The sequence below is a fragment of the Ictalurus furcatus genome, chromosome 3 (assembly GCF_023375685.1).
Source record: "Ictalurus furcatus strain D&B chromosome 3, Billie_1.0, whole genome shotgun sequence".
NCBI classification, from domain to species: domain Eukaryota; kingdom Metazoa; phylum Chordata; class Actinopteri; order Siluriformes; family Ictaluridae; genus Ictalurus; species Ictalurus furcatus.
The window spans coordinates 13836796-13856424 of record NC_071257.1 but is presented as its reverse complement, the minus strand read 5'-3'; the positions used below and the strand labels follow the sequence as shown (position 1 = coordinate 13856424).

Below are 19629 nucleotides of genomic sequence, written 5' to 3'. Positions count from 1 at the left end.
GAAAGGACACCATCTGCTGGCTCCCAGACTAACTGAAGCCAGCACAGCTCTCACACACACACACACACGGCATGCCTCTGTAACCTGCGCTGAACTGCTGCTACTGCTGCCTCCGCTTTCCTCCTTCTCCCACGAGGCTGTTCTACTGCGATCAGAGTTCCCAAGAATTCAGAAAAAAAAAGTGATAATAAAAAAAAATGAGGCTGGCAACATGCCTATTTGAGAGCTAGGGTCTAGATACGAACAAGAATTAGAACTAGAAACGAGAATAAAGGATGTGTTCCCCTCTGCTAACGCAAGTACCCACATTTAATGGCGCACTGATCCCAGTTTTCCGTTTCAATTCAAAACAATAATGAGTATCATCTGATACCCGAGAGAGTCACACGGAAGGAGTGAAAAACATTGTTTACTCAGATGTCTGAGTAATGTATAATGTGTATCAGTTATACTGATACACATTATACTGAAAAACACTGAAATGCTGACTGACTTTTTTTTTTTGTGCTTGAATTAAAGGTATAGCCAACAATTTTGGCGGAAAATATCCCTTTTTAAAATCCAAACAAAATCCAGCCTGTTTCTTCAGTGTTCCCTCCAAAGCCATGCCCCCAAAATATATACACATGCTGTCTCGACTAAGCCCCTGAATGCTAGTGCAGGAACTGACATGCAACATGACTGACAGGCAAGTAGAGATGCCTCCTTATCCTGATTGGCTGGATGTTAGGGATCCATGTCATTTTTCCTGGGAAGTCTTGGCTACTAGAATTTTTCCACTATGCATATTTTTACTTCAACAAATATTACAGCAATGGGCAAATCAGAAAATTGTTGCTTCACCTTGCTCCTCTAACTGAACCTCATACTTTTTGAGTCTCTCACTCACACACACACACAAGGATGCTAAAGGCCCTGATGAGAATAGACATTTGTCTCAACACAATGTTGAAGAGATGGACTTGGAGAAGGTGTTGAACAGAAAATTTAAATGAAGTAGATCTAAAAATTACAAATAAAATAACGTAAACTTTAGATTGCGTTGGACATGACACATCTTAGCGATTTCACAATTTAACACTAGGCTAATTCTCTAGAACACCGAATTTACATAAGTCTAAAGATATCCTTAGTGTTTACTGCTCCATCTGTATTTATGAGAATTGGCTTCTCCTCCGCTCCGAGTGTGGGCGAGAGCGGTTTGAGAAAAACTGGAATCCAGAGGCAGCTCAAACAGAAGCTCACACATGGATCAGGAGGCGTCGGAGCCAGATGATTTGACCCAAAATGGCTGCCAGTTTTCTCCCAATGAGCCATGCGGATTACAGTGAACATCCTTAATGAGTCCACCCGTCCAGATCCAGATGGGTTGACCTACAACGGTTACACCTACATCATGCAGTTCACCATGCTGACATCAATCTTAACAAATATATACATATGTCTGGCTATATTGTTATATGAATCCTGGCCTGATGTCGACATATTTACATATTTGTATTTGCTGTGTTAAAATATAAACTCCGATATACATTTGTATACACTTGCTTCTATCGTTAGTGTCAAATAAAGGTCAGTCAGTAATTAAGGAAAATAATACAAACTCATTTAATTCGTGTGTTGAAGTTAATACATCAAATAATTCGGATGTAATTCGGATTCTTCTTCTGAATCCTTCTGATGAGAGGGATGCATCTTGTGGTATGACCTCTATATTTCTGCTCTCGAAGTCTTCAAACGGTGGCTTGTGATGCCTTCACCCATGCCCTGTGGAGGTTGCTGGTGATGTCACTGACTCTTATTTTTGTTTTTTTCTTCACAGCTCCTACAATGTTTCTGTCATCAATTGCTGTTGTTTTCCTGGCTGTTATTACACCACTGGTTTCTTTCTTTTTTTCAGGACCTTCCAAATTGTTGTACTGGCTATGCCCAATGTTTGTGCAATGCATGTGATTGATATCCCCTCTTTTCTCAGCTTGAAAATGCCTTGCTTTTTCTCCCATAGATAGCTCTCAGGTCTTCATATTGCCTTTTCCGTTTTTAACAACAAATGCGGTCTTCACAGGCGAAACTCAGGGATCCAAGAGTAGACATTCAGAGCTATTAACTTTTAGCAGCACACCTGGGCTGCATGAAACACCTGTCAGTCACGTGTTCCAATATTTTTGATCGCTCAAAAAAATGGGTGGGTTCAAACTAAAGGTTCTGAGTTGTTTAACACATCTAGATGTAAATATGAAGACACGAAAGCTGAAATTCTGATTGATCGCCTCATGTTCACCTTTTTAATGTACAGTATAGCAAAGAAAATACTGCAATTGGTCTTGCTGTTCCATTACTTTCAGAGGGGGCTATAAATACACACAATGGTATGAAATCTGCTCCAGGAGGCGATCTCAAAAATGGCAATAACATTATGATCCCAAATGTGATCAAATGTATCCTACACTTCATGCATAAGGGATAGATTTTTATTAACATTGCAAGGATATTAATTAATATAAAAGTAACGCAATTCAATACGTTTATTGCCATCTAGTCTAATCTAAGAATATTGTCTAAGAAAATTGTGGGAACATACTTTAATACTAATACGAAATTAAAAACACTCTAATGTAGTGTATGTGAAAAGCATTAGTGCTCTTTTCTGATAACAGCTCTTTACACCGAGCAACTTTTAATTATTTACGAAGTCCCTATTTAACACTCCTGATTCACTTAATCAAGCCTTCAGGAGCATCTGCATGTGAGAATCAGGTGTATGATTAGACTTTCAAAAAAACCCAAAAAACGGTACTCTTCAATAAATCTTTACTTTGACCTCATCTCTTTGACAAAATAACATTACCATACTCATTAAAATTTTTTGTTTTTTTTAAACAAACTTTAACGCCGCTTCTCACAGAGTGGATCATCACCTGTGCAGCTCTTGACACATCCTGCTAATAAAAACCTCATTTCCATTCAGCAGCAGCGCTCTGTGTGCATGTATGCAACTGTATATTCACCACCACCTGCACCTCAGCCCGAGTTAGACCATTTAACCACAGTCAGCTGTTATTTTCCTGAAAGCTTGCACCGAGGGCCTTTTAAAGGAGCACAGTGAGCACTTTTTGGTGTCATAAACAAGACCCTTGTGCTAGACAAGAAGCGCATGGATGCACTGTGGAACGTTTTACAGCTTGCCTTGGGATGCGCTCGGTACACGAGCAGAGCCAGAACTCCACACCTCTCCTCCAGCAGGCCACGGAGCCGCGGGCATCATGGGACAGCTGGTCATGGAGGGGCTGAAGTGTGGGAGGAGGGTGGAGAGGCACATTGCTGCCCCCTAGCTTCACTATGGAGATCTGCAGTTTCAATAGTGCACCAAAGAAGGTTGATGTTTTACACCACCTGTCATTCTTGATCTCTGAAAATAGGATCTGTGAAGTTAAGTGCAGAGTGATGGTGAGGGGATAAGAGGCAGGCACAGAGTTGCTTTCTTTAAAATATGCACATATGTTGGAGTTTAGTATAACAATTATTAATTTTTTGTTAAACAAGGAAAGGTTTTGGAGCTACTCGTTCTATTAGACATAAGTGTGAGCCTTAAACATAAGACTTTAAAAACAAGGCGCTAATGTTGGATTCCAAGGCTGCGAGAATCATTTCTATTTAGTTCACGGTCTAACCACTACATTTTCTAGATTGTTCATTTGAAATTGTTTTCCGAAAATGTTTCCTCTGAGTAATTTAATATTTGAACTGAACTTTCATTTTTCATTTGAATATAAATTACACACACAGATGTTAATACAACATAACTATGTAAAGCATGCGCAAACGAATTATTAATTATTAATTACGTTAGTCCTTCCGAGCGGCACAGCCGAAAACATAATCGAGTTATCAGAAAAAATATATATACTCATCAGATACTGAAAACAACTATAAATTACAGAAAACTTTGCAAGTGCTTTTGTCCCAAAAATGTGTCATCTGAAAGGTTTTGGTAAGTTATTTTGGAGCAATCATCAGCCAAAACGCAATCGTTAGCATAAAAAGATTTTACACAGTTAAGACCACAAACGTCATACAGAAGGATGCTAAATAATCACGGACAACTATAAGCCACATCACACATGCTGCATCTTATCCGCTCCTTGCCAATTTGATTTGCAAGTGAAAAGTTTACTGAGCCTTCTTGCTCTTGGCGGAATGTTAGGAGAGCAGTTATGTGTGTGCGTCCGCTTTCTCAATCTTACACACACATAAACACACACACATTTGCTTTAAGAGGGGGGTGGCAGGGAACCAGATGAAGCAGCTCTCGCCCGGGGCTCAGTCATCTCCCCGGCAGCAGCGCGGCTGTTCCCGGCCCTGATGCACGCGCCCATTTGTTCCCTTACACAGTCTCCTTCAGTCTATTGAGGAGTGCTACAGTCACACACACACACGCGCGGCCCCCGATCCTAGCTACTCCCGATGCACATCCAGACGCCACAACCATCTTTCTTTATGTCACCATATGGCCGGCAGAAGCCTGTAGATTTAGCCATACATCTGCGTATACATTACCGCACTGCTTTAAAGCACAAGTGTGTTTGCGTCTGTGTGTGCGTGTGTGTTTGTATGCGTACGTATATGGTATGTTGATTAGGCAGCGTGATAATTGGTGAAGGGGCATGCTAGCAGATGTGGTGTGTGTTTGTGTGTGTGTGTGTGTGTGTGTGCAATGGTGGATTGTGACTCTTATGTGCACTGGGATTGAAACCTACACGGGCGAGATATGTGAAATGGTAAACTACCAAAAACCTGATCGTTTTCATCTATCCAAACTCTCATTTATTGCTTCACAACTATGCAGACATGCAAAAAAACAAAAACAAAAACAAAAAAACAGTACAGTAGAGTTATATATCTAGGGGAGAGAGAAATATCCGACCGAATTATTTTAAAAGGAAAAAGGACAAACTGAATAAACCTGTGAAGAGCATGTGGCTTTCTACATATTCATGTGAAAATGCATTTATAAAATGTATGAATGTTGGAAATGCATTCATATTAATTGGTAAATATATTTTTAAAAAATACATTCATATTAATGTAACAATTAATTTGTCTCTCAAGAAATCTTTATCTGGTTGTTAAAAATTAAAACTAAAGATCATCGGACTAGTTATAAAATAAGCATTGCTATGACTTGAGAAGAGAGAATAAAAAAATATATTAAAAATATGGGTTTCTGAAATCTTCAGCAATACTTCACTGCTGTTTACAATGACCGAAATAAAATTATTACAATAATTACACAAGTGCATACTTACAAACACTGTAACCATCTGTCATTATTGTTGCTGTTGTAGTGCATTATGTAAATATTCTATAAAACATCATTTTTCCTACACATTACTAATAAACTGAAAAAAAGGTGGTGATAATTATTATAATATAATTATAGCAATGGTTCTGTCCTGGCTGCTGTGATATATATCTGTTCTGAATCAGATGGTGACGACGACTTTCTACTCGGTAAATGCCAGCCGTCAGATAGGACAGTGAACTCGTGCTCCAAATGCATTTAAGAAATAAATAGCGTTGAAATGCATATGTGCCTAAATGTGCTATTCCACAGAAGAAGGGGGGAAAAAAAATTTATTATCTCTAGCCAACACACCAATCCATTCATATTTCACAGGCTGGGTTTCTATGATATCTCACCCCAATCTCCGGGCAAAAAAAATATGTTAATGCCGGCGAGAAAAAAATAAATAAATAATGTGCAGGAGTGAAACATTGTGTGCTGAAAAACCCCTGTGTTGCTTGGCGTTGGCTCTCAAATGGTAAAAATAAATCAAGCTGATTTTCCAAATGCTGCATGCGTGCCACGCTGTTGCGGCTCTTCGCAGCACAGATTGCGAGCCCGATCAAGAATATCTGAGGTGGGGCCCTGGCTATTTGCATGTATGCCGATGCCATTTGCACCAGCTTATTAACACGAACACCTTAAACCCACAGGCAGCAGGGAGAAGTATCCTACAGAGAAGAGGCACCCGTTGCGCCGAACACGCATGTAGCACCAGACCTCTCGTTCACAAGGCCCGCAGTTTGACTTCTACACATGGAATGACATTTCCTGCTACAGCATCAGTGTCACAGGCTTTCCATTACTGCTCCAGGCAAAGCAGGCTGATTTAGACAGTTATAACTACACATTAATATTTCAGAAATAATATTAGCACAATATATCATTTGTTTGAATTTCTGGCCAGGTACTGAATTCCGATATCGTCTTTGATTTTAAAGAATAAATATTTCATATTTATACAACCCTATCCACCTCTGCCTGCATTGGATGATGATGTTACTCAAGCTACTCTTAATAATAATGTCCTGACTAGCTTAGTTACTTCTCAAACTTGTAAACCCAATCATGTTAATCATGTGCAAACTGCCATAATTATAATATATTCTATGTATATTGTATATTTATTTATTTATTTATTTTTAAATCCCCTGCATAATGAGTGGCGATAATATTATTCTAGTTAACCTCTAAAGCTAATGAAACTGACATGCTGTGTAGAAACATGGCAGGATGTTTAAATCCAACATGCTAAAAAAAATATTGACCCTGCCCTCTGGTGGTCACATTCAGAGCACCATCAGAAGTTTTTCCATTCGGATTCATGGACACGTCTTAAATAACAAACTAAATCCTAAAAGGTGAAAAAGTGATTTATAATTATTATTATTATTATTATTTTTTATTATTAGTACTTTTCCCCCCACCTAACCAAACATATTCAATATTTATTATTAAAGGGAAAAGTGTGTTTAAAAAAAGCACAAATTAAATATTGGCTGCATAATTTAAATGTTTGCTATATTTAAAGGCATGTAACTTAAAAATTTTTTAAAAAGCTATTCATTTAAATGTGAAAAGTATAGAAAAAAGTCTCTCAAGTCCTGAGGGGGAAATTTCTTGTGCGAGACTGATTGACAAATGTTTTTGAGTGTGTTTTACTTATGGCTCAGTAAAGCGCTATTCCACAGACTAACAGTGTTCCTTTAAAACTGAGCGAATTCTGCAAATGTAATTTATTTATCATATAACCTAGAATATTTATGTGAAACAGGTGTGAATATCTATAAACTTGTTTTCCCATCTCTCTGGTTTTTTCTCTATCTGTTTATTTGTTCCTGTTTGGCTGGCTGCTGGGTTAAGGCAGTGGGTGTTGAACAATATGGAGGGTTGTGCTGTGAGCAGACGGATGTTGTGCTCCCAGCAGAAGCTCGGCTCGGGCTGGAGTTGCTGCAGATACACCCACACTCGTTTTCTCGCCCACATGCCGACTTGGGCCACGTGCCAAACGGCCCTAAAGGCCTGCATCGCGCGGCCACGTGTAGCTCAACACACACTGCTGTATACTGCTGTCACTGACACACCACTCTCTCAGATGCCACTTCATATACTGTACTTTGGGGTCAGTAAGGCTATGGCAAGGTCTTCATAGTATGGAGTTAGATGATGTCGGAGTGATGTGTCGTAGCATTTCTGTGTTCCACTTTGATCATTCCTCAACTCACAATTTTTTTTAAACAAAGGTTTCTGCTTTCAATTTTAGGACCTACTTGTATTTTATGTCTTTCAAATACATGGGACAAGTTGTTGTGAATCACCGTATTATGATCGTTTTTATGTCCAATCATAATCCTGGAGACATTTTGACTTTTTATGTAACGTGACAGAGAAATCCAGTTGTACAGTTTACGTGCATTTTCTGTCATTTTGCTGCTTTTTAAGGCCCAAAATATTTCAGTCATATTCAGAATGATAGCACATACTACTGTATATTTTGAAACAAAGACACTATTGTGCCTGGAAACTGTATTTTCTTCCCGTTTAACAATGGACTGAAGGTGTTCATTTTTGGATTGACCTGTTTTCTTTCCTGGACTAAAATATGCACAAGACCTGAGCTTTTGAAAAGAGGTGAGTGCTGTGACTCTGTGTGTGTGTGTGTGTGTGTGTGTGTGTGTGTGTGTGTGTGTGTACCTGTGTTTCATGCGCTGGTGCATTCTCCCATGCTGTACACACTGTTCCTCCATCTCATGACAGCGACCTCGAAGCTTTTCCACACTATCCTGCAGGTGCTCCTTCTCTAAAGAAAGCTGTTCTACCTCGGCCCTGTACACCCACATCCAACACAAACACACACACACACACACACGTTACTTCTTTTACAAGCACATACGTAAGAATGCTGCTCAAGCTGTTCACATAAAAATGAAAAAGGTCAATTTGTGATTGCTTCTTTTAAAATAATTTATTTGACCAGCAAGAGAGTTGCAGCAAACTGAATTGCTATTTGGAGATCTTGAGCATTTAGCCAGTATATTATACTTGGCAGACAGAGAACGGGTTTAATTTTACATTTGGGTTGAAAACCATTAATGTGCAAAAAAAATTAAAATAAATAAATCAAATAAAATTCGAGAGATACAATGCAGAATACCTGCCAAGGATACGGAAAGATGGAGGATTCACAGCATGATTTCAGCATTGGGTAAATGCTGATGAATGCCAATGGCTGGTAAGAGATAATTGGTGATGAGCTATGTTTCAATTGCTCCGTCCAAGTGCTTTGGGAGTTGCGTTTGGTTGGTCTATTCTGTACAGTCAGCCTTAAATGGCATAAATCATGTGTTTTTTGGCCAACAGACTGAACTGTACAAATCTTAAAGGACCATCAAAAATAATACAAGTGGGCAGGCTGAGCATGAGACTGTAAAGCGAGCAGTGTCCTGCGTCTACTGGAGTTTAAAAAAATTTTTTTTTTACACTAGTACTTTATGCTGTGTTCTCCAACTTAAACATTAGGCTCAGTATATACTAATACTTTGATTATTTATCACAGCCATAGTGCTTTTATTCCTGAAATTTCTGCATACAGAACAAATTCTGTATTCAAGTTCACATGGCTTACAGACCTACTTCTTCTGGGCTTATTAAAGTTTGGATTGATTGAACTGATTCAATTCGAGTTAGCAGTCAAATAGGTTAGAACGTATAAGAACTCAATAACAAGTACAATACTTTTGCTATTGGTGGGTTGTAAGTTCTATGACAGCAGTGTAGAAAACATCTACTGTATGATATACTGTCCTCCTATAAATGTACAGAATGATAAAACTGACAACATCATAAACTCCTGGCTCACAACCGCTCACACCTTCATTTATCCACCTGTGTGCAGACAAACAGCTCAGCCTTTGGTGTTTGCATCACTGAAACACTGCACAATACTACACTAGTAGTAGTACCAACCTACTTGGTATTGGGGATGTGAACATTTTCCCCTCTTGTTCTGTTAGGACTATAGTACACTACAGAGAGTTAAGAATGTTATTACGTTGTAAGCATTTGTATACATGTATAAATAAATAGGAAGACATTCTGGGAACTTACTGAACGTGATGTTAAAAAGGTTATGGGAAGGGTTTAAATAAATAAATAAACAAACAAAGCAACAAATAGCATGACTAGTTAAAAATGGCAGATTACTACATTACAAACCTGAAACATTTAAGTTCATGATAAAATTATGTTACTGCCTCCTTGCGATGTTCTTTGCTTAAGAAAAAAATATTTCATCTTCAGAGGTTTGCTGCTGCTAATGTTCACACCAGTGGCTTCCTAAAACAGGCTAATTAATGTATTTGAATACTAAATATTTTACTAATTAAATGCTAGTAACCACACAGCCCCAGTTTGTGATAATAACTCCTAATATGTGACCTAGATCAAATGTAATACATAATGATATTTGACAGAAAGATATGATCGGTAAACCTACAGCATAATTTAATACGCATGTTTAATTACAATAGGTTTCTTGATTTATTTACACACTCAATGTAATAACTAACACACAAATTGAGTAGTGTTTCTAGATACTTTCTAGCTTTGAGTCACTTGGATGTCTATGTTCATTTATATTAATTATTTTTATTTATAAATACATTTATGTTGTTGAAACATGACGGTACTTTTCCTGAGAGAGATTTCTGCCTACTTAACTCAATTCAATACTAACAGCAATGTTAAAAGAAATTCAGATACATGCTGACTCATGTTGCAGATTATTGAAGTGCTTGTAAATGCACTGATCAGGTCAAATTTCTTGCAGTAAATTTAAATAGGCTGCGCATGTAAATTAGGTGGATGATTCGCTTTAGAGGTTAGCTGTTCAGCCGTCATGAAAAAATTTCTATTGGCTTTGTTAGGTCAGTGTATTTGAAAGGATTCTGGAAGACATTTAGCAACTGGCTATAAATCATTTTTTAAAAAACCTTTCCATTTATGCTTGTTTATTTTCGGGAGTTTCTACTGTGGAATAGAAACCAAACTATACTGAAGAAAACCAAGCATGTCAATAGACAGATATTAGCATGTGCATGTTCAGAGTGCATCGCAAGACCTACTGTATATATTTGAGCAATGTCCAATGTAGCTATGGAGGTTACTTCTATGCAAAATCAGATATTTAACTGAAATTTGTGAGGTTCCAGCTACATAAAATTCCTCGCTTGCAAGCAGCTTACATTAACAGTTAGCGCGGCTCATGGCTATAAATAAGACAAATCAATTTAAAGTGGTTATTTTGTGTTTTGTAGTAGCCATTTTGACTAGTGCCACACACTCTGAACAGATTAGACATTTGTTTTAAACCTAAAGTGGAGAATAAACACATTCTTTTTTCGTTGTCATTTTAAAAAAAAAAAAAAATTTATTTATTTTTGAACAAAAAATGTGGCAAACCAAGGAAGTTAAATGAAAAAAAAAATGTAAAGAAAATAAGAAAGAAAAAAAATAAACTCTTCCCATTCTGAATGAGCTGCCTTTAAGTACATAATGTACATAAATGCATATAATTGGCTACAACAAGATGCACAGAGGATCTGCTACAGAAGCTGTGATGGTAAAATAAATGGAGTTGCTAAACTACAGACAGTATTTTATTTTTCATGCGTTGATCAGTTCTGTTGCTGTATTTATTTTGTGGTCAGTTCAATCTGCTGAAACACTTTGCTGAGACTACATCCAGACCATGCTCGTCTTTACAAATAGGTTTTGGCAAATAAGGTTTCAAATAAGGTTTAGCTTTAGGTTTTAAAAAAAAATCTGATTGTTGATATTACTGATATTCAAGTTATGTTAATAAGAGGATTTTAGGTCTTGCTTAGTGTCACACAATACATTCATGTCTGACCTTTAGAGTTTCCCATTTCACTATAAACCACCTTACAAAAGTACTCCATCATGTTTCTACTATAAAGTTCGTTTGGACTGGTGCTGTTTGTACACTGGTCCTTGTTAAGTACATTGTAATACTGTGGAAAAAACAGCACAAATCTGTTTATTTGTGTGTCTCCTTGATTTGTCAGTGGAAGAGGGGGTTGGGAAAGAGAGAAAGCAGGGCAGAAGCTGTGTGTACCTTCCCAAGCTGGGATGGCTGACCGTGGCAGATTGCAGGCTGCAATGTGAGTAATGCGCTTTACGCTGTTTTAACAGCTGACTACCCCAGAGGCCTGAGGTGAGAGGCGCATGTGATAGGCGCAGAACAGAGCCAGGGCCCAGGACAGACTGTCATGTGCCAGCGTACAGCAACAGATCCCTGACTGGGACATGAGCATGGACAGGATGCGACGCTCTGGATAACACTGCGCACAGCTCTGCACTATATATCACCCTCATATTGTGTCGTGTCGTATGAAGCCGTGGCGTACAATCAGCACAATTGTAAATAGGGCAGGAAGTCACTTATCTCGCAAAACGTTGAGAGGTAGACTTCATTTAGCATTTGAAAATGATTGATATGAGCTAAAACAACCACACTGATTTGATAGAAGGGATATTTTGGTATATTTAGTTATGACGGAGTATTTAATTAACCCAGGTTCTGGATGGCTTCCACATGCACTGTTTACATGTGACAAATAAACCTTGAAACTTAGCCCAGAATATCAGAGCATCCCTAACAGGGACAGAGCCGCATGTTATACAATATTTTAACACAGACCTTCAGCTCGATAGGTCTTCTACAATATAAACATACTTGTGAAAGGAACGGGTATAGCCTCAGACGTGTGCGTCATAAATCCGTGCATTTAGCTTTAAGGAAATTGAGCACTACTCGCCTGTTAGACTGGGTCAGCTCTTCCATTTTTGAACAAAGAGTGCGACACTCATCCTTCAGCTTCCCTATGAGGCCATTCTGCAAGCTCAGCAAGGCATCCATGTCTGCGACTGTGGCACAGCAACAGAGCAAAAGAAAAGCATAAATAACGACAAAGAACACTACTTATCATATAACCACAAATGATCGTGCTTATCATCCAATTAGAAGCAACGCTATGTGAATGGATGTAAATGCTGTGATTTATGTCCATGACATGTCTTTTGAAAAATGCCTTTTGAAGGATGGAAATCTTTTAAAACTTGAATGCTACCATTTAGTGGTTTGTTTCAGAGGGTGCTTTTGGAGATCTATCCCCATAGAATTTCTCTGAATTGTTAAGAGGTCAGAACTATCGTTGTGCTATGTATACTTATGTTGTAGTGCTGCATGCACCAGCCTCTATGCACATGTGATAAAATCCCTAAAACATCAGACCACACCAATAGCACCACTGTTGAATTCTCGAATCTGATTGCCCAGAAGGTGTTGATTCATTTTCTGTAACAGCACAGCTCTGAATTTGAATCTGTAATTCAATCACAATTGAATCTGAAATTGAATCTGTAATTCAATCACAGATTTATATTAATTCACTTGCTCTAATTCAGTGGTTCTCAACACAGACAGGGCATCATTTGGGAACTCGGTGCATTTTATTGCTTTTCAAATAGCATGTGCATAAATGAAAAACCCTGCGTTCCTTCTCCTTCTGTATTTTCTTTTTGCTGGGGAGAGGCGGAGCTTAGCCTGCCTTTTATCTAGCTGTCAGTGCAGAGCAGTGCTGCCAACGTAACGACTTTTCAGACCCCTTTAGCGACTTTTTTTTTTTTGCAAAAAAGCGCCTAATAACAAATCTAGCAACTTTTTGGATAAACCTTAGAGACTTTTCAAATGTCTCCAGTACTGTCCTGCAAGCGCGAGGTCTTGCTTTCCCGCTGCACTCGCACCTCTCTCTGCATCTGCTCTGTTCAGTGAGTGGCTGAGAGCCGGAGCAGCAAGTTCCAGTGATCGCACCACAGCTGACAGACATGAATGTAAAAAGAAGCAAGCGCAGGTGTCCCACTGATTGATTTAACAATGTCATGGATAACAAGATGCACCCTTCGTCCCAATTTGCGTAATTCGTATGCGAATTATATGTTTCACATGTGAAATAGTACACATTATAACAGCCTAGTTCTCTTGTTCAAAGTAGTTATAGTGTTCAGAAACATTTTGATCATTCATGTTCCATACCTGTCTGTTATATAGTTTTATTAAAGTCATAAAAATTATTAATAGTAATTTAAAAAAAGTACAAAAACACCAAAGCAAATAAATCTACTATCTATCTGTCCATCCAAAACAGATTAAATCTACTAAAACTAGATTAGGTGTATATATATATATATATATATATATATATATATATATATATATATATATATATATATATATATATTTATATATGTGTGTGTGTGTGTGTGTGTGTGTGTGTGTGGTGTGCCACATGATAGGGGAGGCTTGGAGGGGCTTTAGTCACAAAAGGTTGAGAACCTCTGCTCTAATACATTAGCGTTCTATAGTAACAGCTCATTCATAGTTGTTATAACGTAATAACTTTTTTCATTGAGGTTCCGCAACATTAAATGTAACTCTAAACTGTTATAAGTATGACGTGGCACCATCTTTGATTACAAAAAAAAAAAGTTTTATTCCTCACTCAATGTCTGCTATTTGTTTACAAATGTAGTGTCATTGCAAGTACTGCATGTAGTAGGCTTATCCTAGAATATAAGAAATGGCAAAGGCTCGTACATACTGTTCAGCTTCACTGAGCATTTCTGTGCATCACATAGTTTCAGGAGAGAAAACAGCAAGACGATTCTTTCAGAAAAATAAAAACATGGTCAGCTTTATACCCAGGAACTACAGCTTCTGATTCACAGCTATGTACTGAACATAAACCCTAGCAGCGGAGTACATTTCTGAAGCTGCTAAGCAGGGCTTTCACTGAGATCACTTCTGCAGTGGTCTCAGATAACATAATATGCATATTTAAAAAAAAAAAAAAAAAAACAAAAACCCAGAATTATTATGTTTGTAATCAAAGAAAGATGAGTAAGCTTAATAAGTAGTCAGAGGTTTAAGATGGAGGTCTGCGGGTATACAGTATACAGTTGATCAATGCTGCTCTGATACGTGGCCAAAAAAGTGTTTAACTACCTATAATAAGGTTAATATGAAACATGTAAATGAAACCACCTTAATACTGGAAAATCAGTTCAACATATAGCTTTGACACAACTAAAATAAATGTAATTACTGTATAAGATATATGGACCCGGAGTTTTCCCTTTAACAGATTACTTAAGCACCTGTATATACGTTGATGTAATTATTGCCAAATTTCAGTTTTTCAGTTACTAGTTTAGTATATGTAATACACAGCATCTTCTTCTAGATAACTGCTCTCTTTAATTATACTATCAGCTCGACCTGCCACTTGCCTCACTCTTTATATAACAAATGTTATCAAATCATAACTAATAATAACAAGCTTTAATAAAAAGCATTTTTTTTGCACTGAAAAATGCTAGAACTATGCAAAGGACTGCAAAAGGACACGTGAACCAATGTGAAACTATAATAGATAGATAGATCAAGTCAGGATAGAAAATAAGGAAGGAGATAAAGTATGTGAGTGAGAAAAAGAGAAAGATAGCAGACATACTTCTCAATTAGAGAAAGCGAGAGAACTGAACAGTGATCATATAAGAAGCTTTTCTCGTTCACACATTAGATGAGAATGCATGAAGCACAGTGTGATGTGTAGGGGGAAGTGGTGTGTGCAATTGTCCTGTCACACATCACTAGTTTACTCCCGGTGCACGTTTTTTTGGCGCTGTCGTTGAAATGATCGTTGCATTATACAAACACCCACTGACTATTAGTAACTAGCTGTAGATATTTATGTATACTGATGTAATGTTAGCAATGTTTGCAAGGACAGTCATAAAATACAGCAGAAATATTTATGAGTGACTAGCTTAGCCGAAAGCATCCCGTATTCTCAGAGTTGTAAGTTGATAGCATAGCTAACAGTGAGATAAATGCTGACAGTAGGACCTATATCCTACCAGTACCTAGGTACAAACTCAATCACGCCGCAATACATGCGCACTGTGGATGCACAATTGCACAAAGGAGAGTCGGTCATTCCGACAAAAAGCCTGTTCACGGCCAGGCCGCTCTGATAATTCTGTCTCGACCTACTAAGAGTCAATCATTTTAGAAAGGAGAATATGCGAGAGAGCACACAGGGAGGGAAAAATAATTAGCTTGTGCGACTGGCCATTATATGCTTAGAGATGGAAGTGGTCTGTGGTATTAAAGGACTAAATCTATAAGCCCACAGAGTTTCCTGCTGAGTCTCTGATGCCATTTCTCTTTAGACAACATGTGTGCCATGCAGCCGCGCCAAAAAGAAGTCCTTTGTTTTCCCAGCGCTTTGTTCTGGCGATCAGCATGCCTCACATTTCTCGAAACACAGGTAAATAAACTCGTCGATCCAGATGGTGCAACAGATGTGAGAGCAGCACTCTGAAATCAACAGACAGTGGGCAGTGCTGCCCGCTTCCCCCTCCATTTTTAAACGCTAACTAATATGTAGCACCGCGGCTCTGCAGTGCCGAGCATCTGCTCCCTTCGGCCAGCCAAAGGTTACAGGTGTTCCTGATGCGGAATAGAAGAGGGAGGAGAGAGGGATGACAGGAGGAGGTTGTTTTGGCAAGGGAAAGCACACCAGAGGACACCCACCATTCCTCTCGTGCTGCGCTTCCATTTGCTGGAGCGTCTGTGTCAGCTCATGCTCGCGCCGTTGAGCCTGGAAGGTCAGAGCAGCCATGTCCTCCACACAACGGCGCTCCAGTGTCTCTTTCTCCTTCCTGCGGAGATAGAATGAGATCGAGAGAATGAGAGCAGGTGTGTCACAGATTGTTCTTTAAGGTATTCGACATAAATAAGCTACAATGACATGCAACGCGCACCAACAAATTTGTGTTGGAGTTATGAATGCAAACCGGTTACTATATTTACGCTTAAGTGTTAAAATGAAGCCGATATTTTTTTTACTAATATAAAATCAAAACAAATTCCATTATGAACTATTGAACCGTCACCAAATCCTGTTACCAAAAACAGTTTCTCTCTTTAAAACATAACTGTGGCCAAAAAGAGGCAGACTGAAAAAAAATAAAAATAAATAAATACAGAAAGAAACTGCACAAAGTCAAAGTGCATTAATTAACAGCAAAGCCCAAAACTTTTCTCACACACTGGGTTTGGAACGTAGCTGGAGAAGTGACCGTCTCTGCAGGCCTGCTGTCGTCTGGAGTGTGAAGGCGCTCCGCCCGCGAGAGCTGTGAGAGAGAGAGAGAACGGCAAACCCCCGCTGGGCTTGAACAGCGGCCTAAAACACCATCCACACCAGCGCTCAGCAGGGGGCTCGCAAAGGCCTCGCAGCCAGCCATTTGTTAGCACGCCTTTCCAGGGGGCCCAGGCAGGCGTGGGTGCGGGGGCGGCCGGCGAGGGGTGGTGTTTGTCGACCAATTAGCATGAGACAGACCGCCAGAAAGTTCCAACGAGAAAAGTTGGCTTACAGTCGAGTGTCTGGACACCGGCAAGAGGGAGAGGTATACCATTGTTCTGCTAATGCCTCGGAGTGCTTGACTAAGCAGGTGAGATGGAGCATGTGATTTTGAGGTTATGCATGATACAATATGTTGACTATCTGAAGTGACCTTCCAACTTTGTATTCAAAGAGTTACAGATCCCATCATTGTAAGAATCATGTGTCATAATCTCTCAGCGTACTCTAAAGGTACTCTAAAGCGTACTCAATCCCTAGCTTCCTAGGTTGTGGATCAGTATATCGTGTGCACGAGTTTGGGCACCTGTAAGGACCCTGGCTCACTACACTTTGGGCCACTGATGACTCAATTTCCGGCCATATGACTATGTACTCGCGTTGCAAAATGTTACCACTGGCCTTTATCAACAACAGGCAAGACTAAGATCTTTCTGATATTATGCGTCATATAAATTTGTTAGCTTAATCACACATGTTTCTGTCATGTCACGTGTTTCAAGCAGAGACGTAGCCTGGGATTAAAATTTTTTTCAAAAATCATCAAACACTTAAAAGTCTTTAAATAAAGCACATATAGAATAACGAATAACGGTAAAAATCGCAAACGTAAGTACTCAGAGAGCTACAACGATAACAGTCTGCTTACATTTGTACAGAAAGTTGGCTGAGAGTTCGGCCGCTATTTTTCCTCGAGCTGAGAGGCTTCAGAAAACATGACGTCATTTCCAGTAAGGAAACAGTGAGAATTGATGCTCCCTCGCTTTTGCGGTGGGATTTTTTTAAGGGCGCGAACGTTCCAGTGCATTGGAAGGATTTTGCAATTGAGACAGCCTGATCAGTGCCCTGACTACTGAACTAGGGAGCCGGTTGAGACCCACACTAAGACAGTGTACTCAAAGACCCCCGAGGGTGAGTGAAGCATAGCTGGGGGGACGTGATTTTTCCAAAGTAGTTACATTGGTGGGAATCACAATCCACCCTTGAATCGAATGGGTTTAATCCAAACCTTAATAACTCAAAAACAACTAGGCCTATAAGTAACTGAACCGAATGTGATCTGTCGGTGGAAAGTTCAGGAATAGAACGCTCTAAGGCTCGAATAAATGCACAAAATATTATTCGCACAATTACATAATGTAAATGGTCATAAACAAAATCTGCACCGAGGAGGTCCATGGAATTGATACAGTTAAAGGCGTCCCTGGCTACAAAAAAGTATGAGAACTCTATGAGCTCTATGAAATCACTGCTATCACATGCTTGACTTTTCACTCAAGCTGTAGATGCACACTAAAGTGACAACCAGAGACAACAAGCCATTAGTAAGTGGAGCACCTTGCACCTCTGTTATGTTGGCATCCATCTAAAAATGAATGAAATTATAAACACCATATGTGAAATACATTTTAATTCAGTTTCTTTTTATGTAGGGGACCAACTTCACAAAGTTCATGCACAAAGATGATAGAAGGCAGATTCAGCTCAACTTCTCTGCGTCGCCTGCAGCGACGACACAGAGCCCAGAACGGGTGAACCACTAAATATCACCAGAGAGCAAGCCGATATCTATAAAATCATTATTATATCAATATTTTTACCTTAGTACCTTTACTAGTATTTTTATTTCAGTTTCTTTAATTGCCCAGACAGGAAAAGTGCTCAGAATGAGGGATTCTTTCTTGGCACAAAACTGTATGCTCTAGCTTGTGATGTAAAAACATTTCTCATCATTTAATATAATAGTGTAGCACTAAATACAGACATATGAGCTGCAAAATGTGGTGAATTGTAACGTGATATGTTAAATGCAAATCTTATATACTGTACAGTAGTTGTTAGGTGTTAAACTACCCCCAAAATGAGACAACAGTCTTATTAAAAGTAAAGTAAAGCAGACACACAACAGTATGTAAGGCTTCCTGCTATGCCTGGACAATAGCTGCCCCGCTACAGGAGGTGGAGTTCTGTGGCCTGCTGGGGGCAGTCAGAGGCCGTGTCTCCCATGCCAGGTCAGGGTGTGTTTTCGGAGTGTGTTTGCTCACTGGCGGTAATAATGTGAGTGAGGCCTAATGTCTTGCGGCAGCGAGGCGGCTTTGGGTGGTAGGAGGATCGGTGGCTAGGTGCTGGTGAGGGGAGAGGGCTGCGGGCTGCCTAAGTGGGCACTATTCAAGCTGTTGCCCATTTGATTTGGAATACCACAGACTGCTCGTGCGCAGAGTTTGCAGCACCCCGCGGTGCACCGTGATCCTATGCCAGGAATGACCAAATGCTACCGTTCCTAAAATGTGCGCAAATTGGAGGCAGCCGGTTGGCTTCATCACCGCTCGACAGTACATGAAGAGACTTTGCCACCATTTGTATGGTAACACGTGTGCAGGGGGAAACTTTACAAAGTACACTCGTACCGCACGACAGGAGGAAAACTTCGCCGAAGACACCTGCACCAGGCAAATGGCATAAAACACTCCCAATCTGATTAGAATACTGCATGATTTAACATAATCAAGTGTTGATTATCCTGCAGTGCAATATAAACAGCGAAACTGAACAATCAAGAAGTAGAGAGTGGAGTACAGAACAGAGGTTTCTATGTTAATGAATTGGTGCTACAACAATGCCACTTTCTACAAAGTCTATTTAAGTACTATGTGCTTAATTACGCGAGGATTTCAGTACACTGTAATGGACATGTAGGCACAAATCGTTCCAAGTTATCTGCCTGCATTAGACTACGGTATCCTACCTTTATGTATTTAGAAATAATGAAAAATAGTT

The 19629-nt window shown here is 39.3% G+C and overlaps 1 protein-coding gene across 10 annotated transcripts in view; it reads right to left on the bottom strand.

Annotated features, from left to right (window-relative positions):
• sdccag8 (SHH signaling and ciliogenesis regulator sdccag8) overlaps window positions 1-19629 on the bottom strand; it is a 57150-nt gene that overhangs the window by 11270 nt on the left and 26251 nt on the right. For 8 of the 10 annotated variants that reach the window (XR_008385556.1, XM_053620858.1, XM_053620864.1 and 5 more), the window contains 3 exons: window positions 16023-16150; window positions 12184-12292; window positions 8039-8170 (listed from right to left, as the gene is read on the bottom strand). Coding sequence is in view for 9 of the 10 variants with exons in the window: in XM_053620858.1 (XP_053476833.1) it covers window positions 8039-8170; window positions 12184-12292; window positions 16023-16150 (369 nt within the window). In the remaining variant the exon portion in view is untranslated. Of the gene's footprint in view, window positions 1-2318; window positions 3423-3447; window positions 6169-8038; window positions 8171-12183; window positions 12293-16022; window positions 16151-19629 lie in introns of those variants that run through there. The other 2 variants (XM_053620865.1, XM_053620866.1) reach the window with 2 other exon arrangements.